At 39.6% G+C, this 27,984-nt stretch overlaps 1 protein-coding gene across 2 annotated transcripts; it reads left to right on the top strand.

The window, feature by feature from the left end:
• The first annotated feature begins 38 nt into the window (after positions 1–38).
• LOC131794479 (uncharacterized) lies at positions 39–27,984 on the top strand. 2 transcript variants are annotated; one of them, XM_066167573.1, is made up of 12 exons: positions 39–216; positions 581–636; positions 1,292–1,348; positions 20,914–21,019; positions 21,607–21,971; positions 22,460–22,686; positions 23,670–23,962; positions 24,195–24,533; positions 24,911–25,040; positions 25,904–25,949; positions 26,637–26,735; positions 27,312–27,984. In XM_066167573.1, exons 3-12 carry the CDS (start codon positions 1,294–1,296, stop codon positions 27,620–27,622), a joined length of 1,971 nt encoding a protein of 656 aa, XP_066023670.1. In that variant the 5' UTR covers positions 39–216; positions 581–636; positions 1,292–1,293; the 3' UTR covers positions 27,623–27,984. The 2 variants fall into 2 exon arrangements, with proteins under 2 accessions (XP_066023670.1, XP_058967975.2); XM_059111992.2 differs by lacking the exon at positions 581–636.

Raw genomic sequence — 27,984 nt, forward strand, 5'->3', positions numbered from 1 at the left:
GTTCAAATTCTAGGAACCAAACAAAGCGATGAATCGATCGTCGTTCGTCTCCCGCCTCTCGTCTCGTCGAATTTCCTGTTTGTAAAAGCGCTCTACAGTTATCTACAAATCATTTAGTTTTACACCTCTGCCGAAGAAAAGGAACTCTAGCTGTGGATGAATTTTCCCGAGAGATTTGAGTAACAGATTGGTTGAATCCTTACCTCTGTGTTCCAGGTAAGACTGAGCAGCGGTTTAGGAGATATTTTGATGACAGTCGTTGTTTGTAGTACCCTCAATTGCAGAGATGCCCCGAACAACCTGCTTCAGTTTAACTATCATCGTGTGTGATTCTGATAAATAGCAAACGCGAAGCAAGATCAAGGTTAAAAGAACCTGAATATAACGTAAGAGTTCAAGATGTTGGATAAACATTCGAGCGCGAGGTCGTTAGCTTTCGTTTTCTCGGAAATATCGATGAGAAACTGCAGAACGCTTAAACTATTGTCAAACCCTTTGGAAAGAGATGTACTCGTGAAAAATTCGGCTCGGGAGCTCGGGAACCCGCCATGCTTGCACTAATGATGTGAACCATTTTCAGAGCAACCAAGAGTGTCGTGAACTCAAGGAAGTAAGCTGTGCAATGATGATCAAGAGGTTGTAAGATTTCCGTAGGTTGCTTGTCTTCATAAATCTACCGCTCTAATCTGTCTTATCGGCTGTTAATCATGTCTAACGCAGCTAAGTGTTTTTCACATTGTGTAGACGTTCGTAATTTGATTTTAACGTCTATACAGTCGCATTGAAACTTAATCAAGAGTTTACGCATTAACTCGGTTTTAAAAATATTTCACCATGTTTACTGCTATAGCAACGGGTAAATACAATTTAAGGATGCTGAGTAAAACTTCCAAATCACCGCAATCGAGAGGGCATCCCTATTTCTGTCTCTGGAATACTGATTATGTGAAATCCAATTTATGAGTTTCATTTTCATTTTCAGTTAACGAAGAGAAATTCCCTCTGCCCCAGGTCGCTTTCAGCTAGGAATTATTTTCCCTTTTTATACCAAACATCTATTCAAATTGAGCAGCAGCTAAATTCTTTAATTTGAAATTAAGATAGTCATACAAGACCTAAATTATCACGGAATGAAGTTCATTAGAGATTAAGGTGTGTAAAGAAACCTCCGTTTTTTTCTTTTAAATTGTGAATTGTTTAACTTGAACTTCAACCGATAAGTTTGGAAAAGGAACTGATCGCTGAAGCGCTCGGGGAAGATAAATAATATTTTCTTTTGTGTTCTTTTTAGCTATGGAGGTTCCTCAAGGCAAGAAAGATCAAGATCGAGAACAAGACAGCTCTCCAGGTTTGAAAACACTGAATATGAACATTAGCATCATTCTTTAATGATATCTTTCATGCTTAGGGCAGTGCTACATATTTGCAAGTTTACTTTAAATATTGATCATGACCTTAAATTTTGTTTGAAAGTAAACTTAGTACAACGACAAGAGGATGGAGAAACAAGAAGCTTAATCGTGCTGAAAATATTGCGTGGCTTTCAAAGTTGTTAATTAGAGCCTAACCGCAGAACCCCATTCAAAACAAAGCTTAAGAGTGTGTCCACGAGAGCACCAGGCAGTCGTGCTACATACTATCTCACCGATTTCAATGAAATTTTGCCAGTTTAAAGGATTTACCGCAAAACTATAAAAGACAAACTGGTTTCTGTTTTGATTTTTTCCGGGGAGAGATAGACCACCCCCCCCCCCACCACCAGGGAAATCACTTCAAAATAGGTAAAATGTATGAAGCTCTCACTGCGATGGTATTTAACCAATTACTCTGAGGGTCTCCACACATATTATTGTATCCTTAGTAAATGTCCGACGCAAGTATCAGTCAATTTGATTGACGGTTTCTCAATCAACAGAGGCAAATAAACGACTGTGTTTTCAATTCATCCAGATATTTGACAACTTTGAGGTCAAATATCTTCCCTTGCCAGAAAGCTAAAACACTAATCTTAATTTCCCTTTATAATTCATCATTTCATCTCTGAAAATCATCAAAAAATCTTTGGGCAATGCTGTATTTTTGTCTTGAATGCCTTTTTAACTCTGCGACTGTGACAAGCTTCTCTCAACTACACCTATCACGGAAGTCTGGCTCTAGGCGGTCACTTGATCAAATAAACCCACTTTTTGTAGCTCTTTATATACGATAATTGATCAAGAAAGCTAAAAAATGTGAAAAACTCTCAAGAGCTTTTATAGGAATGGAGAATTTCACGTTTAGAGAGATGCGTGTAGGCTACAAATTAGTGGGAAAATCGTAACGTTTCTTTCTACTGTCGTTTATTGCTCTGGAGATTTGCTAAATTCGGTAAATATGGCTTTTGTACGGCACAAAACATTCATTAGTCTATAATTTGATTGTTTGTCGTCATCACTGCTCATTTCAAGGGATTTTAAAGTCACACGCTGCATGTTGGTTGACATTATTACAAGTTCCAGTGTGCTACAACTTCGGCTTTTACAGAAAAGAAATTCTGCGCTCTCGCTTGAGAGCATATATCAATAGCTCTATCAAACTAAAAACTGTGCTACTATCCCGAAAATAACAGTAAAACAGAGTCGTCGTCGTCACTTACCGCCATCGAAAATTTCCATGCAGAACTCCGCCAAACTAACATCTGTTGCGTGACCCGTAGACTTTCCGTAGGAATTATTCAAGCGCGTTAATAATCTGCAGATCTCTATGATTATTTGCTTGCTTCGATCGTAAAGTACAGCATTTTTTTTCAAGCATTTTATGACTACATGTAAATCCACTTCTCTCACGATCGAGTGTTGCCGGCGTTTGATTGTGTGACTAGTAAAAATTCATTAAGAATGAGCCAGAAATATTTTGACCAATAGACTTCCTGCATATTTCCCTCGACGAAAAAATCTCAAGATATAGTCAGCTATTTTCGTGAGCAGAGACAATAAATGTGAAAGAAAAGTAGGATGCTAAGGTCTTTATGTTCTTTAGCTTTTTTATGTTCTTTGTGTTCTTTTTTAGGTTCTTTTAGCTTTTTTGCAGGGTCCCTCCTTATCTTCTGCCTTGTTCGGTTAGTATCGACTTTTGATGCTAGAACATCGACATCGGCCCCTTTGTCCTCGTTCATACTTACAGAGGGGAACCTCGTCAATAAATTAATTTTTGTTACGGCAGATAACTGGCTGAAGTATCGAGCGATTTCCTGCTTTATCAACCAGTCAGTCATGGACAACATTTCTGGCCGGTGTCGTCTCTTAAAATCGATATTTGGGAAGCCACATTAGAGGCGGTTGCCTAACTAGTTTCCTCCCCTGTCTAGCACACGTCTAGGAGATAATTCTGTGCTTTCTGAGAAAAGGCGGCTGCCTTTTGTGTTTTCCAAAGAGCCCATCCAAATTCTACCTGCCTAGTTAAAGACTTTTCGTCAGAATTTTACCTGAGGTCCAACTTCGAACGTAGCCACCCTCTGCAGAATGGCAACGGTTTTGTGTTTTCCTTTGTTAAGGTGCTTTTGGAAGACAATGAAGGACTGAAAAGTCTTAATACATCCTTCTTCTTAACAAGAATATCTCGCTTTCTTGTTCTGTCTGTAACGGATTGGGTATAGTTCTCGCGATGACCCGCGTTCGGAGATCTGTGCACGTTGCTGATAACCACCCGCTTGTACGATTAGTTTGCTGATGGTTTCCTATGTGATGAGCCTAATGAGACCCTGAGGTTCTCCAAACTGTGCCAGTTGGTCTGCGCTATAAACTTGTCGCAGTTCTAAAGTTAGAGGGGGGATCGCCTGCCTCTATTTATGTGAGCACCTCTACAGTATCTGCGTTTCCCTCGCAATCATATGATACAAAGTTCATCTCAGTCACAAATCACCAGTTAGGAAAACTGATGTTCAGATAAGCGCTCTTCTTGTCCTTCTTCCTTATTCATTGCCGACTCTAAGGTAGCAGTTACAATACGCGTTCTTCTAGGTTTACCACAGGCGGCCCAAGCTCACGTCTCGATTAATTCATGAATGCGTCACGCGTTGTGTGACTCGGTGTTAAGTTACGAGAGGAACCGTTGAAAATTTGAACACGTTACAAGGAATAGTATGGGGAACGAAATATGGTCGATTTACAACGATAAATATTTCGAAATATGAATATTTTACACGTAAAATCAATAAAACTTACTCATGCCCTGTGTGTCCGTCGTAGTTTCTGGCGATTTCTGCCGTTTTAAGCTTGCTTTACTATCACTGTTATCCAATGTGGCGAGCGTGAGGAAACGCACATCTTTTTTCATTACTGTGATCAAAGCGCAATGATGTACCTTAATTGGTACTTGCGGTATCAAACCATTGATTTTGACAGGGTGAGCTTAATTTTTTTTTTCACATTAAAAGCGTTTTTGACGAAACAAACTAGTAGGGACCTTTGGCAGTTAGGACGGCAAAGCCAAGGAAGACGTCGATTGAAAAATTAATATATATTTATCGAAGGCATTTCGTGAATGACCTGATGTGTTAACCATCTCTTACGGCCCCGCAAGTTAACCACAGCATAACGTATGAGAGTGGCGTTGAGTTCCAAATAGAAACTTAAATAATTTACCGTCGGGGTTTCCTCTCTCGGACCACGCAAATCTTGATGATTTCACGTTTTTGTTTTGCAGAGGACGGCTAAGAAATGTACACAGTTTTAAAACGCACGTACTTAGGTATTGGTCTGCTGATTAAATCTTTTTTTGCCACGCCTCGTTGCCGTCGCCGTATTGCTTTACTAAAGGTCCTCATTGAGCATCACTGCACGAACTGAGAAAATATAAACTTGTATTTATCTCCCACGCGTTTCGTCTGACAATAGCAGACTTCATCAAGGAGTTTTACAACTAGGGTAAATAAGCTTGCTCATATACAAGTAGTAAATAGGTTGTCTCTTTATTATTGAAGCCCAGGCGGTGTGCGCACTCCGATTGCGTTGCATTGTGGTAACTTCATTTTCAATATGGCGGTGAAAGCGGCAGAAATCGGCAGATTTTTGACTGAACATTCCGTAAAAAATACGCCGCTCCTTTTTCCTTTCACCATAGGCAAATATAACCTGATTTATTCTGAATGTTTAAACGTATTTTTTTACGTATTTGTCGCGTATTCTATGGTTCTCAAGGACAAACGCAATCACTTTTTCTTAGTATGTAAAGGTCAAATTTGATGTACGTCGTATTTTGGAGCCTTTCAAAGGTTTGGATGGCCGCTTTGATCCTTCTTCAACAGCTCTGACCAAACGCTCTCAAACGCTCTCCAACGGTACATGTGTTTAGCGCATTTTAAGTGCTAGTGTTTGAGACCGATAATGACCAAGAAAAGGCTTATTGTTGCGTTACACAGCGTTACTATTGTATACTCAATTGTGTCGTAAATCTACTTTCCTAAGTGAAAGCAAATTAACTAATCGCGAGTGTTGTATGGTAAATCTACTATCTTGATCATTGAATGAAGGACAGCTGAAATAGAGCAATGAAAGAAGTCACTTGACCATTGAATAACTCTACAATGCACGCGGCGACACGCCGGGTGAGCCGGAAAGCAAAATGTAGACGATCGTGAAAAGGCGTTGATAGGCTTGTGAGACTCTTGCCATTCGCTTGCGCTTTTAAATCTTCTGACCTGAAAACTTAGCTGTTATTAAGGTATCTTTTAATGACTTTCCTTTGCGATGTGATAGTAGGGGTTAGTTTTAAAGTGTAATTTCCCTGTCTGTATGTTCGTGAGGTTTGGCAGAGCCGAATGAGATTGTGTTACAAAAGGTAATATTTTCATGTGGGCGTGCTTTTTTCTTTGTTTTCAAGTATACTGTCTCTCCTGCAAAAGATAACTCCAGAGATACGGTTATCGAAAACTTATTATAAGTATTCTCTATTCTTTTAAGCATATTTGAAAATCTGCCGGTATGTTTTTTAATTAAACGTTGAGCGTGACGAATTTGGTCTCAGAAGCCGTAACGCTTCTCCTTTTGCGAATCCCGTATTTACGCCTTTAAGTGTATGACATGAAAAACAGTTCGTATATTAGAAGGTTGCTGTCTCTTTGTAATGAGTTTGCATGTCAAGGGTTGATTCCCTGTTAAATAACTCGCGAATTTGATGCTGCCACATGAGTAGATTCTTGGACAAGGTTGCAGTTTCGATTCTTTCTGAATCTCTTCAGTAGCCTCCTAACAACGAATTTGTCACGGAGGAATAACAGGAGTCGCGCAGGCCTGCCAACACTTTTTAACTTTCGAGGGAATGGCAACAGACAGTGAATCCCCATTACATTCCACGTTTATTCGCGCTATCTTGCTGCCACCAGCGATGTTCACTCGACCGCAACAGGATGCTAACAACTCGCTTTTCGTTTTACGACCATGATGCAACGCAATCAGAGTGCGCACACCGCCTGATTGAAGCCAGTGGAAAGAATTCGTCAGGTGCACCTACGGTGTTGTGCATGCGTGACATTTTTCGGACGTTACATGTACGAGTACGTGATCCGTTTGAGGGTCACAGATTTAGTGTAAATATTTGACGCCTCAACATATTACATCCTCGTTCAGGTAATGTCTCTATTTACAGAGGTCTTAGAACGCTTCATTGTATGGATTCGCCTTCTGTGGCTAGAAAGCTAAAATGGTGTTTCTGACGAATGAGTCTGCGAATAAGGCAGAAATAAATATTTTGTCGGCACGAGATACGACAAGGCCTGGGCCTTAGGCCCGAGCATCATGGGTAATGATGCAGTGGTATATAAGGGAAAGTATCGCACGTGGCGTCCATCTAGGCCTCAGAACCAACCGTTCACCTCTGGCTGATGACAAATTCAGTGGCCTCTTGGAGCAGACCGTTTCTCAGATCAAATGGTCGAACGAAGAATCGGCGGAAAGTCAGATGAAGGAGACCAAGCGCCTCAAATTCAACGAGTCTCTTAAGAAAAACAAAGTGACTAGAGGACCGCTACAACTCAGGTGTAGTTCTTTCCTTTGTTAATATTGAAGCTAGTAGTTTGCCTTTGCAATCAGAATTAGGCAGTGCCATTGCTGATTCTTTCCTGTTAGATTCCTTCGGATTCAGGCTGTCTTGCAGTTGATTTGACCTTTTCTTCTGTGCGTGGAGGGCTTAGAAAATTTCTGGATTTTTGACGTACTTTGGAAGTTTTGCAATTTGTCCTAAATGTTATTATGCAGGGTTACAAAATTCCCTTCCTCCAACTTCCAACACCTTTTGCTAAGAGAAACAATACTTCTGCTCGTGAGAATAGTGATTTTGCTTCGCAAGCTGTCAGCGATTTACTTCGTTTGGACCTAATTGCATAACTTGCTTGTAAGCCTGATATCATTAACCCGCTTTCAGTTTCTACCCGTAGTTCGGGAAAGCAAAGGCTCGTTTTGAATCTTCGACATGTCAACCAGTTAATATACGAGCAGAAGTTCAAATGTGAAGATCTGGGTGTCGTTACGCAGTTGTTTGATCGTAATTATTACTTGTTTAAATTTGACCTTCAGTCTGGTTATCACCACATTGAAATTTTCCCAAACCACAGAAAATTTCTCGCTTTTGCTTGGGATTTTGGGAGCGGGGTTTCAAGATATTTTCAGTTCTGAAAATTTTCAGAGCTCATAGAGCCTCTGTACTTCCTTTCGGGTTTTCTTCAGCCCCGTATGTTTTCACATCGATTTTGAAGCCATTACAGAAATCGTGGAGGAGCCAGGGCATCCCTATAGCTATTTTCCTCGACGACGGTTTAGGAGGGGGAACAGATTTTGTTTCTGCTAAAGTTAACAGTTTAGTCGTCCATTCAGATTTGCTCAAGTCTGGATTTGTTCCTAATGAGGAAAAGTCCCTTTGGGAGCCTCTCCAAGTTATCACCTGGTTGGGTGTGATTCTCGACACTATTGATGGGACTATACAAGCAACCGATGAACGTATTGAAAAGTTAAACGCTGGCCTTGTTGAGCTGCTGTCTTGTCAACCTCCCCGGAAAGTGCACGTGAAAGGAGTCGCCATTGTAACGGGTCAAATAATTTCCCTCTCTCCCTTTGTGGGTTCCGTCGCCCGTATTATGACTAGATTTCTTTTCTTGGTCGTGCATTCGGCGCGCTCTTCGGAAAGCGAAGTTTTTCTCTCAGACGACTCTCTTTCAGAAATCAGTTTCTGAAAGAACAACTTGGTATTCTTCAATAGTAAGGTTTTTTGGTCGGTCCAGTCCCTTCCGGTCAGGGTCACCTTTTCAGATGCCCCCAATTCGGCTTGTGGTGCTTTCGTAAAAAACTCAAATTTAGTATTTTATCAGAACTGTTCTACTGTAGTGCGTGCCTAAAGTTCTACATGGAGAGAATTCAAAGCTGTTTGCCTCGCCTTGGAAGCTTTCGCGAGTCATTTTTCTGGTGTTAAGGTTATTTGGTATTCCGATAACCAGAACGTCGAATCTATTCTTCCAAACGGTAGTAGGGAAGCTGACATGCACCAATTGGCCCTCCTTGTTATCCAAATATGTCTTGAGTTTCACATATCACTGGAGGTTAAGTAGATCTCTTGGGAGCTTAACGCTAAGGCTGATGCAATAAGCAATTTAACCGATTATGATGACTATACCATTAACGAAGCTATCTTTCAAAGAATTAACCTATTTTGGGGGCCGCACACCGTTGACAGATTTGCTTGTTCCTATAACGCTAAGGTACCAAGATTTAACACTGAGATTTTTTCAGACTGGCTGTGTAGTAGTAGATGCCTTCTCCCCAGTTTGGGGGCACGATAATGATTGGATTTGTCCTCCAGTGTGCCAATTAATTAGTGTGTAAGGCGAGAGGAACGGTTATCCTCCCCTTGTGGAAGTCCTCTTGCTTCAGGACTTTATTTTGTAGAGACCGTGTGCAATGGAACAGTTTCGTAATTGATTGGGTGTTTTTACCCAAGTTCTCAGGTCTCTTTATCAGAGGGAAAGCCCGAAACTCGCTTTCGGTTCCAGACCCCTGGACTTTGATGCTATAGCCCTTCGAATTGATTTCGCCGCCCCAGATCTCCCTGTGCTTACGTAGGCTTCTGTACGAAGTTCAGTAAAGACTGTGATCGTTGTAATTAGCCCGGCGGGCTTTTCTATTCACCGTGGAAGTTTTCTCTTCTGGGTGCAAACGTGATTTTGTTTCAGTCAATCCCAGCGTAATTGCTCTAAGTCATTCGTACTTAGCTTATGGGTTGTTTGGCACTTACTCAGGCTTAAAGTGATTTAAATCATAGAATTGCACGTCAATATTGCGTATTACGTTATGACACGAGTTTGTGTCAAGAATTTATTCAGCATTTTTTGAAATTAAAGGAACCCATTTGTGGTCCACTTTGCAGATTCCAGTGGTCTATGTATTCTCTGTTGGAGTTTGATTATTCCCGGTTATTCTATTTTTATTTGTCTATTTCTTTAGTTATTTCTTGTTGGATTGTACTCCTCACTTTGCCTTATTTTATCTCTCGTTTAGATATTTTTCATTCGGGATTTAGGGCATTCCGGGACGGACCGCTTGACAACTTGCTTGAGGGACTGAAAGATCGACTGAAGACGACTGTACTCTCTTCCAAAGCAAATGGGACTGTTATGGTATACAACCGAGCTTTCCGCGGATGGAATCAGTTTGCAAACGATAAGTTAAACGGGAAAGCCTTTCCCGCTAGCCCTTTTCATGTGGCTTTGTATTTACAACATCTTCTAGAGGAAACCCACTCCCCTAGCGTCTTCTAGTGGAAACCCACTCCCCTAACGCGGTCGATTCTGCTTTCTATGGCTTAAAATTGGCCTGTGACTTGGCAGGAATCCCCTCCCCAACTGATGACCCAATTGCTGAAGCCGTGAGGACGACGTCCAAAAGAGTTCTTGGTACCAGTGTCCTTAGTCGTAAAGAACCTATTTCGGCCCTTTTAATCCACGACATTATTAACAAATCAGACTTAGATAACCTTGTAAATTTGTGTAATGTTACCATGTATGTTTTATCTTTTGCCGGTTTCTTTAGGTTTGACGATGTGTCTAGAATAAGAAGTGATATTTCCTTTAAAGAAGGCTTCATGATTATTAAGGTTTTGAAAAGCAACAATGACCAGCTCCGTAAAGGCGACGAAGTCGTTAACTTACAATTGTCTAGTTCTGTATGCCCCGTTGAGTTGCTGAAGAGGTGTTAAGTTATGTTTAAGATACCCCCTGATTCCAAAGATTTTATTTCCAGCCTATTTCCAAAGGGAAGGGCTCTTGCAAGCTTGTTGCCCCTGATAAGCCCATTAGTTACTCTACTATTAGAGGGGCTTTTCCCTGGGACCTGCAGAGTCTCGGAGTTGAACCGTCCAAGTTGGGTTTGCATTCTCTAAGATCTGGAGGAGCCATTACGATAGCAAATAATGGAGTAAACGACAGAGTTTTCCAACGACATGGTTGTTGGAAATCGGTACAAGCCAAAGACACATACGTAGACGATAATTTTGAACAATGACTCGAAGTATCGCGTTTTCTTGGGCTTTGAAGGCGTTTTCGTGTTCTTTTTGGTGGTATTATATCACCTAGCCTCGTGCGTCTTGCCCAATTCTTTGTCAGTCTATACATGCCTCGGGTTGGTTCTCGGCAGGCTTCCCTAAATAAACTTATTTGGTGTACACTACTGTGTTATTTGTTGTGTAGTGGAGACAAAATATGGTGTTTCTGACGAATGATTCTGCGAATAAGGCAGAAATAAATATTTTGTCGGCACGAGATACGACAAGGCCTGGGCCTTAGGCCCGAGCATCATGGGTAATGATGCAGTGGTATATAAGGGAAAGTATAGCACGTGGCGTCCATCTAGGCCTCAGAACCAACCGTTCACCTCTGGCTGATGACAAATTTAGTTCAGTTTGAAAAAATATTTTCTTTAGCTGTGAAGCCTCGTAGGATGGGCTGCCAACTGCTCTGAGTTTGGGCCATGGTTACTACCCAGATTTCCTGTCATGTTTTTTTCCCAAAGGGGTTTTTTCTGGCCTCTGTATAACCGTAGTTATGTCCTTGTAAGCGGTTGCCCATCTCTGTTAATCCAGACTTGGTGAAGTTTGCATGATAGTAATGTATACCTTTTTTTTTTTAATGTGTAAGGAATTGACTGTATATCAGGATTGTATATGGTATATCAGTTGCGAATATATGTATGTATGCATGCCCCGGGCTATATATGCCTCGGGTTGGTTCTCGGCAGGCTTCCCTAAATAAACCTACTTCGTGTACACTACTGTGTTATTTGTTGTGTAGTGGAGACAAAATAGCGATTTTTTGGGCGTAACTGCTCTTGACTTCTCAACCGATGTTGCCGCAAACAGTTTTTGGTAGTCAGGAAACAAAAAAATTTATCGGGACATAGTTTCATGTTCTAACGAAAATAAATAGCAAATAAAAACACACTCTCTTGAGAAATCAAGTTATAAATAACAGGGGTTCTTTGAAACAAATAGTGATAGAATAGGTTTCATTTCTGGTCAATATTGACTTTTCATAGTCCACTTCCAAATCTGAGGGAATAAAAAAAAACGTACATGTGTGATAATGTAAGAGAGAGAATAAAAATACAAATTAAGGAAAAAAAGAAACCGTAGGAACCCGTGTTGCTTGCCCTTTTACAGCGTGCAAATATTTTTTGAGCCAGACCTACACACCTTAGCCCGACACCACTCAAAGAAACTCGAGAGAGAGCTGTATACCAGCTACCTCGCACGTACACGCAGGAAAGGCCATGACATTCAGCGAAAATAATAGCAGATGCAGACGATATTTGCAGTCGAAAAACATGAAAATAAAAAAAACAGAAGGCTTAAGAACTTTCGAGAAGTGTTTCCTTGAAAAAAAAGATAAACAATTTTTACTTCTCGAGAAAGGTCACGCTGTCACGCTACAAATTTTATTTCTGCGTGGAGTTTTTCGATGGTGCCAAAAAGTGGAAAGAAACATTTTCCAGTCTTATTTTCTGGAAATATGGTGCAGTTAATGAATTTTATGGGACTATTGACATTTTCTTTCAAATGAAGGGGACAGACTTTCCCGTCATCCACGGTCCGGAAAAGCCGAAGTTGTTACACACGGGAACTTGTACGTCAACATGGGCATAGGGTAATGTATGGACTGGACCATTTTTTTTGGACCATTTCTTGGACTATTTTTTGGACCATTTTAGAGGGGGGGAGCACACCATTATTACTGAGGGAGGGGTGGGAGGAAGTCTATCGGTACTGAGGGAGGGGTGGGAGGCAGAGTGTTATTACTCAGGGAGGGGTGTGAGACGGACTATTACTACGCAGGGAAGGGTGGGAGGTGGTTGTAATGGTAAACACTACTAGTTAATGGAGCTTTATCTCGATCGTACAAACAATTTTAATTGGTTTTTCGACTGAGTTTTTGTATGTCAAAATTTTAGCGCTAGGCCGCGGCGTTTCTTCATTTTTTTGTCATGCAAAAGCGAAACTGCCACGATATACTGGACTTCTACGTTTTGCCGATGGAAATTATCGGCAAGCAACAGTAGCCACCATAGTTCCACTTCGCAGGTTTCATAGGTTTTAACGCAAGAACTGATCGACAGCGGATTGGGCAAATTGGAAAACAAACCCAGGGAGTCGCGAGGAATAACTGGTCGCGATTTCCGGTGTCGGTGAATAACTCCTTTGTTTGCGAAACAGATGAAATCGGTATTTGCTCTTTCCCATTTTGAGAGTACAGCAGTGTTTTTTGGTCGATTCGAGAACATGGATTCCTCTTCGAAATCGTTCGCTGATGATTTTATATAGTAAAGGTATAAACTTTAAAATTGCGATAGCGCTTGTGAATTCTATATGCTGCTAAGTCAAATTAGAGACTAACAAATGTTTTTCTCCGCACAAATGCCCTATTTACTGATTTTAGCAAATATCCAAAGTAACAAATGACAGGAGAAAGAAAGGCTACGATTTTCCCATCGATTTTTCGCCTACATGCATCTCTCTAAACGTGTAATTTACCATTCCTACAAAAGTTCTACATGGAAATGTTCGATGGCGGTAAGTGACAACGACAAAACTATTTTAATTTTATTTTCGGGATAGTAGCACAGTTTTTAGTTTGATAAAGCCATTGATATTTGCTCTCAAGCGCAGAATTTCTCGTCTGTAAAAGCCGAAGTTGTAGCACACTGGAACTTGTAATAATGTCAACCAACACGCAGCGTGTGACTTTAAAATCCCCTAAAATGAGCAATGATGATGAAAAACATTCAAATTATAGACTAATGAATGTTTTGTGCCGTACAAAAGCCATATTTGCTGATTTTAGCAAATCACCAGAGTAATAAACGACAGTAGAAAGAAACGCTACGATTTTCCCTTTAATTTTTCGCCTACACGCATCTCTAAACGTGAAATTTTCCATTCATAAAAAAAAACTTGGCAGTTTTTAATATTTTTTACCTTTCTTGATCAATGATGTTGTAGAAAGAGCTAAAAATGTAGGTTTATTTGCACAAGTGACCGCGTAGATCCAGAATTGACTGACGGGTGTATTTGAGAGAAGCTTGTCACAGTCGCAGATTTTGAAAGGCATTCAAGACAAAAATACAGCAGTGCCCAGAGATTTTTTGATGGTTTTCAGAGATGAAATGATGGATTATAAAGGGGAATCAAGATTAGTGTTGTAGCTTTCTGGCAAGGGGAGATATTTGACCTCAAAGTTGTCAAATATTTGGATGAGTCAAAAGTCTAAAAACACAGTCGTTTATTTGCCTCTGTTGATTGACGAGCCGTCAATCGAATTGACTGATACTTGCGTCGGACATTTACTAAGGATGTAATAATATGTGTACGAACCCTCAGAGTATTTGGTTAAGTACCATCGCAGTGAGAGCTTCATACATTTTACCTATTTTGAAGCGATTTCCTCGGTGAAAACCAGGAAAAACCAAGGGGTTGGTCTATCTCCCCCCGGAAAAAACTAAAATAGAAACCTATTTGTCTTTTTTTGATTTTTGGGGTAGATCCTTTAAACTGGCAAAGTTTCATTGAAATCGGTGGGATGGCATGCTCGGTGCTCTCATGGACACACTCTTAAACATGTTTCGAAGCTGTTATGTCAAACACAATTTAAAATATTTTGTAGCAATATACCGAGAAATACATATTAATTGTTGAGAATGAGAAATTGTTGCGTGAGAGAAAGAAATCACTATGCGAGATTATCGATTAGTATTTCTGAGCCGGTGAGCAACAGCTAGTCAGCGGAGTGTATTTCTCTCAAAATGGCGGAACAACTGAGTGCAGAAGACTTTACAGAGTTTGTTCATTCTCTAAGGAGCACCATTGAAAGAGGCACTTCCGTTTATCACGCATCTGATCATTTTGGATTAGAAATCTGCGCTAGGAAGCTTGAAGAACACACAAAAATGCTTATCACCATTAATCACTGTCTCAAAATTCCTATTCAGACCTGTTTGAGGTGTTAGAATTGTCTTTAGTCGTCTAATTAAGATGAAGACAAATATGTAAAACAAATAGAAGACAAAGCTTTGCTGAATAGAAACTGTCCCTTAACAATATCATAAAAGTAAAACTTGTACTAGTACAATCTAAACCCTCATTCACGGTATTGTAAATAGAAAAATTACAATGTAAACAAAATTGAGACCTGGCATTTCCTTGAATGAATAAAAAAAAAACGCAACAAGTAGGAACACAAACGAAGCATGTCAAATTCAAGTATATAAATACTGTAGCATAAACAACGATAAAATTCGAACAGGTTAGTTGTAACATTTTCATGCAATCGTTCGTTTCCGTTCACAGCAAATGAAGAGGATCAATAATTCCATGTTTATACTCTTCAATTACATTAGGCAATCTCCTGTAATGGAACTTTATTTCTGAGCGCTCGCTGTGGAATCATTAAATCCCTATCCAAGGCAGAACGATTTATGTACTTCGCGGGGTTTTGTTATCTAAGCCGTAGACGCGTGGTAGCAAAGAAACTTGACTTAGCTCGTTGGCGGGAAGCGGTAAATACTTCGTGGTCGCTTTTAACTTTCTCATACTTTTGTTCAAGTTCTTTCAGTTCACGCTGTAATGTTCTAATTTCGGTCAATAATTCTGGGTGCTTGTCCTTGAGCTTGCAAGAGTTGACATCGTTACAAGGGGTTTTCTTACAATTGGTTCTATCGTAGTCGGAGTTACCGCAACGAGTACACACTTTTCCGTGCCTATCATTCACAGCTGGTATAAATCTTCTAAAGCCCTTTGTTTCCCCTGTAGCTGATTTGTAGCACTTTCATCTTGCACTTCTAGTAGCGTGACGTTTTCTGATAGTTCAATAGCTCTTTGTTCTAATGGGCTTTGAGTCATTTCATTTGCGTATATGCCAACTCCCCCGGATTATCCGAGAGTCTCCCGGATACAAAGCCAATCTCCCTCTATTCCGTACGGGTGACCAAACTCCCGGATAAAAGGAAGTTTGGACCAGTTGCCCACAAAAAACTAAGATTTAAGCTCCATATGTTTCAAAATTCCAAAATCATCCGGCTTCTTATGCCTGTATTACGGTCTCTGGCTTCATTTTCCTGCGTGAGGCACGTTGTTCGTGGCAAACAAAAAGAATAGTTTTTCTTCGTTACTCTTATATAAGCGAGAGTCTGATTAGATGAGTATTCAACCAACTGAAGTCCTTGACAGATAGGTCCACGTTTTTCCCGCGAAATTCCTCGGTGGGGGAAAGGGGGGGGGGGGAGGTAAAGCGTCCAATTCAAAAAAGAAATTTTCCGGGGGGTCGCATTGGCGAATTCGGTTGGGGGGTGCTAGTCCGAACAAAAAAAAATCTTCAGATTTAAGATCTTCAGAGGTTGGCATCTCTGGCTTTGTTTAGATGCGGTCGCGCTAGCTTCTAAGCCAATGTTAATTGTGGCCTCAGGTGACTCTCGCCAGAAAGATTTGTCAGCACTGCTTACATTTGCACATGGTGCCATATTCAGTTGCTTTGGCTCTAAATGGGGTCGACGACAAGTTTACGTTTTAGTGTTGTTTAGCTCAGCCTCCGAGATTCTTCTTTCTGCTAATAGCAGCTTGTCAGGGGAATGGAAGGGAAGAGACCCTCGCGAACGGAAACCCCAGCTTTCAAATTGTAACGAAAGTCTTTCCAATTTCATTCCCGGAGATAAGGAATGAAATTGGAAAGACAAGGGCTTTTTTCAGCCCTTACCAAACTCTTAGCTAATTCAACGTATATAAAATGTGTGCCCCTCGATATGAAGTGAGCTTGTGATTGGACGATAACAAAAAAGCGGGAAAAAAGTCTAGGTGTTCACGGTTCGAGTGTCCTCACTGTAAATGCATCAAGCCTTTGTCCAAAGGAAAAAATTCCGTTGGCATTCTCTGCAAGTTCAGGAGGAAAACCGGCATCTATTATTTCAAATAAAATGAACGAGCAACTACATGAGACTAGTATAAACTGGAGAAGCTTAGCAACATGCCTTGGAATCTCCGACCACAGGCGGCCCAAGAAATCAAGTCGAGTTACTTCAAATCTTACCTTTGGTGGATCGGGAAGCAACACTTTATTTGGCCTTACACTAACAGGCTTGTTTTTGAAAAGGCAATGTAAAGTAACCCCCGTAATTCCCTCCTGAACCGGTTGAAGTGTTGGCTTTACGAGCTTATTATGGACTGACCTAAGGATTTTTATGTCTACAGTCTCTACAAGGCCAGGAATTGTTTCTCCAAACGCCTCCATGGTGGTGGTCTCAACTTGTACTTCGTTTATGGCTTTAAAAAACCGACATATACACGCAATGCTACCCTCGGTACAACATTGACTGTTGGGCCGCAAGTAATATCAAATCACACAAGAATGGAGTTGTGATCTTGACCTACTTTTCCCGTTGGAAGTACCAATTCGTTTCATGTTTGTCATTCGTGTAAGATGCGAAGAACGTGCAGAACTTACATCATGATTGACGCTCCAGCTTGGATTACATTGTCTACCATATGTGCATCCAAAAACACGAAATGATTCACCATTAACATTTGATCGAGTTGTCTAAGACATTTGTTCTGATAATACTCAGACTTATTTAAGAAGTTGACACAGTTGCTGTTCTGATTGCTATGCCCAACTCAAGCGAACGAAGACGCCCCAAGGATGAAAGAATTTCCCGCCAAATACACTCTGCTGACGAGCTGTTGCTCACCGGCTCAGAAAAACTAGTTGATGATCTCGCATATTGATTTCTTTCTTTCACACAAAAATTTCTCATTCTCAACAGTTAATCAATCAATCAGTTTACTCAATTGGTAATTTAAAATCTAGCGTGAAAGTTCTTCATTCTCGTAGTGATTTCGCAATCTCGTCTATCTCTCACTGAAACTCGAAAGGGAATTCTGAACTCAACCCTTTTTGTCATGTTTGGCTTGCCATAAATTAAGTGCCATAGTGGTGAAAATGAAAGAAAATATCTCGAAATTCAGTCTAGTAGAGTAAAAAATTATTCGCGGGAGAGAGGCATTCAGCTAAGTGATGGTGGCATAAGAAACAAAAGCAAAACTGTTCAATTTAAACAAGAAAGCTGCAGCAATGAAGCAGGTCCAACTAGCTTATTCTGCCAAAGACTGCAAAGAAATGTTGAAAGAGACATTACAAAACAAGCGAGGGAAAATTTCCAGTACTAAAAGGTTTGATTGCTCGGACCTACCATTTTTCTGACCTTCCAGAGCCCTAGTTCGGTGTCCGCATGCGCACAGCCTCGCCTCAGTTGTTTTGATGTCATCATTTAACCATTGTTTTGTGTATCGCTGATTCGTAGCGGTGGCTTACTATAGTTTGCGAAACTTAACGAAATTGAAATCTGTAACATGTGAAATAAACTCGAAATCTGTAATTTTCGAAATGGAAATTTGTAAATCTGTAGTTTGCATAATGGAAATCTGTAATTTGAAAAACAAGAAATTTCACTTCAATATCATTCTGCCATGTAGAAAGCTTAACCGCCGGTAATATTCCATTACCTAAAGGCTGGTTTTATTTGACAAAGGAGTTGGAGTTAGAGTCGACTGCAATATCAAGTTTTCACTTGATCAGAAGTGCTCTTACCACTCTGGCTCCGTCGTTAGTGAAAAGCAGCCTCAAACAAATTGAAGAGAAGGATATCTTGAAGGGATTATTTCCTTTTTTCCATAGTTTAGGAATAAACTGTGGGCAAGGACCGGAACATTTGCAATAGAATCCATCGAAGGTCAAACTTAGTGCAATCCATCGAGCTACGTAGACATTTCTTACGTTTCCAATCAGTTAAGACATTTGTTAAATAAAATCATTATTTACATTCGATTGTACGGATATTTTGAATAACACATTAAGTAGAAAGCTAGAAACAAATGAGAATCTTTATGAAGAAAGAAACTTTTTCCGCGTTCACGATTGCCAGGTTATTTCTCTTTTTTTTCCCTTTTTTTTTTTTTTTATATTGGAGGGTAGGTGACAATTTACAAAGTACGAAAATGTTGATGCCCAACAACAAACCAAAAGAAGTGGGGGATACCGCAGGAGAAGGACGGGCTTATGGAAATCTTGGCAATGCCTATCATAGCTTAGGCGATTTTGAAAGGGCAACCCAGTACCATGAGCGTCATCTGAAAATTGCAAAAGAAGTGGGGGATAACGCTGGAGAAGGACAGGCTTATGGAAATCTTGGCAATGCCTATCATAGCTTAGGCGATTTTGAAAGGGCAACCCAGTACCATGAGCGTCATCTGAAAATTGCAAAAGAAGTGGGAGATAAAGCTGGAGAAGGACTGGCTTATGGAAAGCTTGGCAATGCCTATCATAGCTTAGGCGATTTTGAAAGGGCAATCCAGTACCATGAGCGTCATCTGAAAATTGCAAAAGAAGTGGGGGATAACGCTGGAGAAGGACGGGCTTATGGAAATCTTGGCAATGCCTATCATAGCTTAGGCGATTTTGAAAGCGCAACCCAGTACCATGAGCGTCATCTGAAAATTGCAAAAGAAGTGGGGGATAACGCTGGAGAAGGACGGGCTTATGGAAATCTTGGCAATGCCTATCATAGCTTAGGCGATTTTGAAAGGGCAACCCAGTACCATGAGCGTCATCTGAAAATTGCAAAAGAAGTGGGAGATAAAGCTGGAGAAGGACTGGCTTATGGAAAGCTTGGCAATGCCTATCATAGCTTAGGCGATTTTGAAAGGGCAATCCAGTACCATGAGCGTCATCTGAAAATTGCAAAAGAAGTGGGGGATAACGCTGGAGAAGGACGGGCTTATGGAAATCTTGGCAATGCCTATCATAGCTTAGGCGATTTTGAAAGGGCAACCCAGTACCATGAGCGTCATCTGAAAATTGCAAAAGAAGTGGGAGATAAAGCTGGAGAAGGACTGGCTTATGGAAAGCTTGGCAATGCCTATCATAGCTTAGGCGATTTTGAAAGGGCAATCCAGTACCATGAGAGTCATCTGAAAATTGCAAAAGAAGTAGGGGATAAAGCTGGAGAAGGACGGGCTTATGGAAATCTTGGCAATGCCTATCATAGCTTAGACGATTTTCATAAGGCAATCCAGTACCATGAGCGTCATCTGAAAATTGCAAAAGAAGTGGGGGATAACGCTGGAGAAGGACGGGCTTATGGAAATCTTGGCAATGCCTATCATAGCTTAGGCGATTTTGAAAGGGAAACCCAGTACCATGAGTGTCATCTGAAAATTGCAAAAGAAGTGGGAGATAAAGCTGGAGAAGGACTGGCTTATGGAAAGCTTGGCAATGCCTATCATAGCTTAGGCGATTTTGAAAGGGCAATCCAGTACCATGAGCGTCATCTGAAAATTGCAAAAGAAGTGGGGGATAACGCTGGAGAAGGACGGGCTTATGGAAATCTTGGCAATGCCTATCATAGCTTAGGCGATTTTTAAAGGGAAACCCAGTACCATGAGCGTCATCTGAAAATTGCAAAAGAAGTGGGAGATAAAGCTGGAGAAGGACTGGCTTATGGAAAGCTTGGCAATGCCTATCATAGCTTAGGCGATTTTGAAAGGGCAATCCAGTACCATGAGCGTCATCTGAAAATTGCAAAAGAAGTGGGGGATAAAGCTGGAGAAGGACGGGCTTATGGAAATCTTGGCAATGCTTATCATAGCTTAGACGATTTTCATAAGGCAATCTAGTACCATGAGCGTCATCTACAAATTGCAAAACAAGTGGGGGATAAAGCTGGAGAAGGACGGGCTTTTAGAAATCTTGGCAATGCCTATGATAGCTTAGGCGATTTTCAAAAGGCAATTGAGTACCAGGAGCGTCATCTAAAAATTGCAAAAGAAGTGGGGAACAAAGCTGGAGAAGGAGGGGCATATGATAATCTTTGCAATGCCTATCAGAACTTTGTTAAACTTAAAGTTGTCCCGAGAAAATCAAAGGGTAAATTTTTGTTTTGTGTGTTGCATCCACATTAAAAATTTCAAAGCTGTAGAATTCTGTCACCGTTTTAAAGCCGTTTTAAAACTTTACAATCCTGGAGTTTTGCAGCAAAAGACAATTTTTGCCTCTATGGTAAACTGATTTCAGTTCAATTACACGCTGGTCATAGCTTTTGCACCGGTTGATTGACAGATTTATCACGATTTGTTTAGTAAGTCGATTTTGTCCAGTTTTTACCCGGGACAAATTTTTTCGGCGATGTATTTCAAGATTTCTTTGCTCTGAATTTGTTTAAGTAAACAACTTTTCCGCTAGTGCGGAAAGGCCCTATGTTGAACAATTTTGATTGAACAGGTATTGGGAATTGAGTGGTAGTAAAATGTGTGTTATATTGTGTACTGAAAACAAATACCTCAAACAAATAATTTCCCTAGCCATTGAGGAGGATGAGGTACCCTATTACACCAGCAGAAAAAAGTTGGCGGATAAAAAAGATGCAACAGTAGACTATGAAGACAATAAAAATACTTTGATCAAAAGGTATGTTTTTCGCAATAACTCAGTTGATTACCTTTCCCTTGTATTTTGTTTTTTTATTTTCAGTTTTTCCAACAATGAAGTAGTACTTAGTCGTTATAAGGAATAATAGTGAATCATTTAATTAAATGTTTTGATTTATGATTCTAATTTGAGTCTATTTCAGTCAAAGAAAAATAAATTGATGGAAAAATTTCTTAGCACAACTGGCTTAATACTGTTAGAACCATTTTTTAATTTTGTGTAAATTGGGTTTTTTAGGAACAACCTTTTGGATGTTCATATGTTAAAGAATTTCTTATTATGTTCGTATAGTAATTTATTAAACTAGAGCAGGAATCTCAATTAACTATTGTGAGTAGCCAATTCAAAATATTTTTTTGTATCTTATACTTTAATTACTGACTGACACAAAATTAAAGAAAAAGAACAGTTATTCGATTTAGTTTTGAGGTTAAGTGCCAATTATTTGAATGACTCTTTCAAACTGCAAGTTTGCGACTCGCATTTCAAATGCCTTTGTAATGCTTACTCCACTTGGGAAAAATTATCTTTGAATGCTGAATGATTAATTTTCCTGTGTATTTCAGAGGAAAACTTGGAGGTGAGGAAGGCACATGGCACCTGAGGGAAGCTGGCGTCTCTATCAAACTTAACAGTGAAGCTGTCCAACAACCTGTGCCATTTACATGTAGATGCTTATTGTGGAACCCCAGGACCCTCTCCCCACCCCTTGCCAGTGATGAGATATTGGTTAGCAGTGTTATTGAACTATCTCATGATGGCCCACCAGATCTGGAATACAGGGAAAGTGTTGAAGGATTAAGTATTACTGTAGCTTTGTTGCACAGTGCCCCTAATTTGGAGGGGTATGAGGTGGTTATCAAGCAACTGACTGACCAAAAGAACAATGAATGGAAGGAATTGAAGACAGAGAATACTTGGCATGGATCAGGTACCGTTATGTTGTTATGAAATGGAAGTGTGAATAACTTAATGAATGATATTCTCAGGCTCCCTTCTTCACTGGCATCAATGTCAGTATCTGAGCAATTGTAAACCTCCCCCTCTCCTGATCCAAAATTTCTCCGAACTTGTAACCTTAACTTATCAGTTGGCTGTTGTTGGCTTAGGGGAGGAGTAGGTGTGCAATGACTCAGATACTGATATTGATTCCAGCAATGCGTCGCCTAATGCATTCGTAATGTCAAAATACACTTCTTGCCACTTCATGTGCGTTACAAATCCAATGGTTTTTTTTCAAATTGTTTTTCCGTTTCATCTGTAGTTGCATCCAAGCAGTACTTGTCATCGTTGCATAAATGTTACATTAAGTCTACAATGCATTTTAGTCACTATAATATAAAATTTTTTTAATCACCATGTTGTCGCAAACTTTCTTCTTTGAAGCGTAATTTCAACCATTATTTTATTTTTATGCAGAAACGTCAACAGTTCCCAGGTGGCTTTTCCCCTTTGCACAAGCTGTTTGTACAAAATCAGGAGTTTCTTCATTTGCTGCAATCTGGCGTCCTAAGTCTTTCACCTTTTCAAGAGGTACTGCGGTAGGTCCGGAAATGACCTGTATCGTGCCTGACTTTCCTGATGTCAGTGTTCAAATTCCTCAGAGTTGTGTTCCTGTTAATCAAGATTTCTGTGTGACAATCCAGGTACATGAAACTATATTATTATATGTATGGATGAATAAAACCTTTTTCAGTTTTGAAAGTAACATAAAAGATTGGTAAGAGGGGTTTGTCAAAAGCAAGGAGATGAAATAAAGATGCTATAAGATTACAGCCTGTACCTTCAGTTACTTCCAATACACTCCATAAACATGGTGACAATATTGATGGAGAGATATCAATTAACAACTTTGAGCTGGATACAGGAGAACTGTGTATGTGCTTACATGTGTATAAAGATACATACATGTAGTAATGTTCTAATCAGTAGTTTTGGTAACTATGAATTATTTATGGTACTTACTGTGCCCGAATGTACTCATGAATCCTAGCAATCCCCTTTTTAAAAACTGGATTTTGGAAAACTCACTTTAAGCAACAGAACATTTGTTTTTGTTTCGCTTCAATTTAAACTTCAAGTTCAATTCCTTCCTGTCAGTTGAATTAGTTATGTGGTTTGTATTGGTTTGCAATTAATGCAATTAGTGGGTGAAGTTGAGCATGAAATCATGCATTATCAAAACCAAGGTTTGAGTTATCTTCCAAAGCTGAAGATCACGCAGACATAAGGTTTGATAAAAGAAGACGCCTCTAAATTTTCAAAAGTTTAAGAACTCTACACAGACAGATGGCGTTGGAAACTAGGCAGAGGATGAACTCAACATGATAACTGCAGTATCTGCTGCAGATATTGGGTTATCATGTTAACTTTACACATTATTGTTTTTTCATTGCATGCTCTTGACTATTTAAATATTTGATAGTAAGTTCAATGTATAGTTTTTTTTAATAATAGTGCTTATATTAATGCTACATTAAACTTTAAGAGGACATTTACATTGTATACTATTATTAGAAATTGAATTTCATCCTGAAATTCACTTTTCATTATGTAAAGGATGCAAATGAAATTTATGCTGGGGGTAGCTTAACATGTCCAACGTAATTTGTTTTACTTTTGAATCAAGGTACAAGAATTTCCAAGCAGTGAGTTAAAAGGAGAGGAAGGACTTGTCGGTCCAGTTCTTTACATATCAGACACTCAAAATGTTAGTCTCATCGCGCCTGTAACCATAAGGATTCCTCTCACCCTCCGTAAAGGAAAACAAGAGTTGGCAAAGTTATGTCCTGGTGAACTGAGGATATTACACTGTGAGTCTCTTGCCGAACCACATGACTGGAAAGACATTACAGATCAATTGGATGAACCGCCACGTCTTCTAGATGGTAAAGTGCAATTCAAAGTGACGCATTTCTCTAGGTAAGTATTTCTTGTCAGCTTTATTTGGAAAGTTGTGCGCAAGACGTTGAGGAAATTTCACAATATTTTAGTACACAGTCATAAGTGCATCTATTTGTTTTAGTTAAGTATAAATTCAATCATTAACATGATCACTGGAGTACGTAGACTCAAGGTTACTGTGCAATGGACTATAATCATTTCCGTTTGAGTGTTTGAGCTGTATTCGGTTTTTTCTTTTTTTTTTCGATAGATTCCGTCCAGTCAAGCTGAGCAGATCGCGTTTAAAATCTGCTTCAGATCTCAGTGAGTTTGTAAGAAAACTTTGCAGTCGGTCGAGGCCTCAGTATGCCCGATTTTTTACGTGCCTGTGTGAAACCAGTATTCGTGGACATTTTGGACTCAAACTTTTCTGCTATCCACAAAAATTGGAACATGATGTAAACCAGCAAATATCAAGGTGCATCGTGCCCTACATAGGCGAAGGCAGCTCTTGTGAACCAGTCTGTGAAGAAGAGAAAATTTTGGTTTCTCTTTCTGAGGCAATCATACCCCAAAGCTCAGACGAGAAAAACGCCTTACAATTTGTGAGGTATAATCATAGAATTTATTTTTGCCCCATCAAGTACATAGGATTTAATTGAATACTTCGACATACAGTCATGCTAGTTTTACGTAGAAATGCTTTATTTCTTCCATTGTAAAATTGTTTATTGTTAAATTGTCAATTAATTATTTTTCGCTATGGCTTTTCTAGGTTTTTTAACAATCAATAGGGCCATGAAGTGATACATTTTGGTTTTGTTTCGGCGTGATCGTCTTCAAATGCTCGTTTTCAAAGATTTAGTGGAGCCCTCGTCGAATATGCTGTCATTTTCGATTATAAGCGTGTACTTTTCTACTCAAAGACTCGGCTGGTGTAGTGTATGTTGGGTTTGTCTCATTTAAATTTCATTTTATTTTCAACAGATTCCGTGAGAACGAAGTTTATGACACAGGTGGTGAAGTTTGCTTAGGAAGTGTGAGTGTTCCAAAAGTGAAGTTTAACAACCAAAGTCAGGAACTTTTGTGCAACGTGACCATGGTATTGGCATCTCAAGTAGGTGACATTTAACGATTTGTGGATTTGCGACTTAAATGCACTTTTAGCCCAGAGTTAATACATTACTGATGCCAACCTTACTATAGTATATGACAGTGAGCTAAAAGGATTAACAACCCTGTAACGAAAGGCAGCCCAAGCTCCAGATGTGAAATGATCGTGATGCGAAATTAGAGTTATGGCGAAAATATGAGTTTGTATGGGAATAATAACGACCGCTCTTGGGAAGTAAAACTACACTCAAATTCTCAATAAAAATATCTCTCCTTACTTCCAAAGTGCATTGCTTTTTGTCTCACCGCTTACCGTGTTGAAAAGAAACCATTTTAGCAACATTATTGCTTGCTAATATTTCTTATACTCTCAACATGAAATTTAACATTACTGGGATAAGCTTTGCTGTATTCATTTTACCGAAACAAATCCAGCAAGTACTTAAGAAAATAAAGCGGCCACACTAGGATCGGCCTTCCGGTCTTTCGATCCAGTCTTTTTTTTAAAATACCAGTAGTAATCTGGAAAGAGAGAGGTTAGATAAGCACTGCTGAGTCGATAACAGTCTTACAAATTCGCCATCTAAAGGTTTCCGAGTAAGATAATGAGGTTATTTTAAGGCGGCACGGGCCATATAGAGGACGAATCACCGGAAACAAAAAACTGAGGAATGTCGAATAGGTAACATATAGGACCTTGCGAGTTTTTTATTAAGTGTACTACTTTTATTTTTAAGTTGCTTTGAAGTCACTTTCTATGCCTTTTTACTTATTTTTCCTTTTTCTTATTATTTAGTCATTTTCTTTGTTTCCTCATTTCTATTCACTTCATTGCATCCGTAACATTGCGAATTTTCCTCCCTTTAGGTTCCTGTAACCGTTGATCATGAAGAAGGAAGTGACTTCCTTCGAGGTAAGTTGTTGTTTTTTTGTTGTTGGTTTCGTTGTTTTTTGAATAAATACAATTTACTAGACCAGTCATCATTGTTCTAAAATGTGCAAACTTAGAAATGCAGACTCTGTGGGGTTTGAAAATTTAGTACTTAGTGACGAAGAAACGTATTTCAACGCAAAGTCATATTAACCTGCCTTACCTCATGTATTAATAAATCGGGTCGTGCCCGCCTCACGCTCAAGAGTGATGGCTTATTATCTCTGTTACGTATCAGTAAACTCAATGCATACGTTTACGGCGCGTGTGTCCTTTCTTGTAGGGAGTTGGATACTGCAAACGAGTAAAGCGCAAAAAAGCTCGGGAAAGACACAAAGAAGTGTAATTCTCCAAAACATTATTCCGTTGGCTATATCGTTAAAGTAATGGAGTAACTAGTGAGAAATCCTTTGCAACCTGCCACTGCTTTTCAAATGAAACCTTGGATCGAGATGTTTCCTTACAACAGCCTCCTTCGTCAAATTTGTCAATGCTTATTGTTACTTAAAAGGGAAATCGACAAAACTTACTACCCTAAGTTGTGAAGGCTGGGTATTACCCGGATGATCACAGTCCAGGATCACCACATCATCGTTTCCGAACCATCAACGCTATAAAACTTGCATTAGTTCTCAACCCAGCCATCTCATTAACCCCATTGTTCTCCAGGTATTTCTGCCCAAAGTGTGACACATTCAATTGTAAAGCATCTAAAATCAGAATCATCGTCATGCAGCCCTGTTGCGGCTTCTGGGAAGAGGAAACAATGTACGTAGTACCGAGATTGAAAATGTTGCGATGGATTTTCCTTTTTATTCTATTTTTTTTAAGTTTGCATGTTGCTGTTACACGTTTATATATGGTAAAATTTGTTTATACAGAAAGACTGGCATTACATTTATTAGACATCCTTTACACCTCGTTATAATGCGAAGATTATAAAAGATAACGAATTAAAACTAGGTGCTCTCACTAATCCAACATCCGTGTACCTTGAACAACTATCACCTATTCCAGCATTAGCAGCTGGAGACTAGTTAGGACACGTTGTTAATGACCTCCATTTTCAAGATGCTTTTCGGGCCATACGCGGAATAAGAGGTCAGAAAAAAGTAATGAGTCCGGAAAACTTTCTCAGCGTTTTTCTTTGATGGGTTGGGAAAATGGTTCCCCTGCTGGTGCAAATGTCTCCTCTCCGAGGCGTGAAGTCTTTAAGTCCAACGATTCGGTATTGAATGGTACCCAAAAGAGAAATCGCCTTTCGCTACAACTGTTCGCTTTTCGCCAAAGCCTTGAAGCACCCCTTTCCTAATTTTTTAATTCTCCCTCAATTGTTATTCTCAGATATCTATATGGTTAAGGATGGTAAACCTTCAGATCGCGAGTTAGAAGAGCTGTCTCTGAAACTTGGAAAAAAATGGAAGGAATTGGGAAGCTGTCTGGAATTCGACGACGCTGCAATAACTAACTTGGATGAAGACAATAAGGAGTTGGCAAGGAAGGCTTATCGTATGTTATTGGCTTGGAAACAAAGAGAAGGCTTCCAAGCCACTTACACAGTTTTGTACAATGCCTTGTGTGACAAATTGGTGGAATGTAAACTTCTAGCAGAAAACTTTTGTTGTATTGAGATTGAAGAAAATGCCTCTCCTTAGTCTTATATTATAAAAAGTGAGTCGTTAATCTACAGGGGTGTAGCTACTTGTACGCGCGGTACGCACGTGCGTACTTAAAAAGGTCGAAAGTTAAAAAATAAAATACAAAAGTGAAAAATAACAAAAAAGCAAAAAAGAGATAATTGTTTTAAGAAAGCAGTTTGCCTCAACTCATTTAACTTCGGTTGTTTTTTTATGTTTTTTTAAATGTATTTTTTCTAAATATAATTATCGATTGTCTTTAAGGTGCTGCAGTCAATGCATCGAAAAAGGCGACAAAAAATTTTACAACTTAGTCATCATTTCATAGACAGTAAAAACGTTAGGCTCACAATGTAACCTCGCCTTTAGTCAAGTCACCT

This window comes from Pocillopora verrucosa, chromosome 5, assembly GCF_036669915.1.
Source record: "Pocillopora verrucosa isolate sample1 chromosome 5, ASM3666991v2, whole genome shotgun sequence".
Taxonomy (NCBI): Eukaryota; Metazoa; Cnidaria; class Anthozoa; order Scleractinia; family Pocilloporidae; genus Pocillopora; species Pocillopora verrucosa.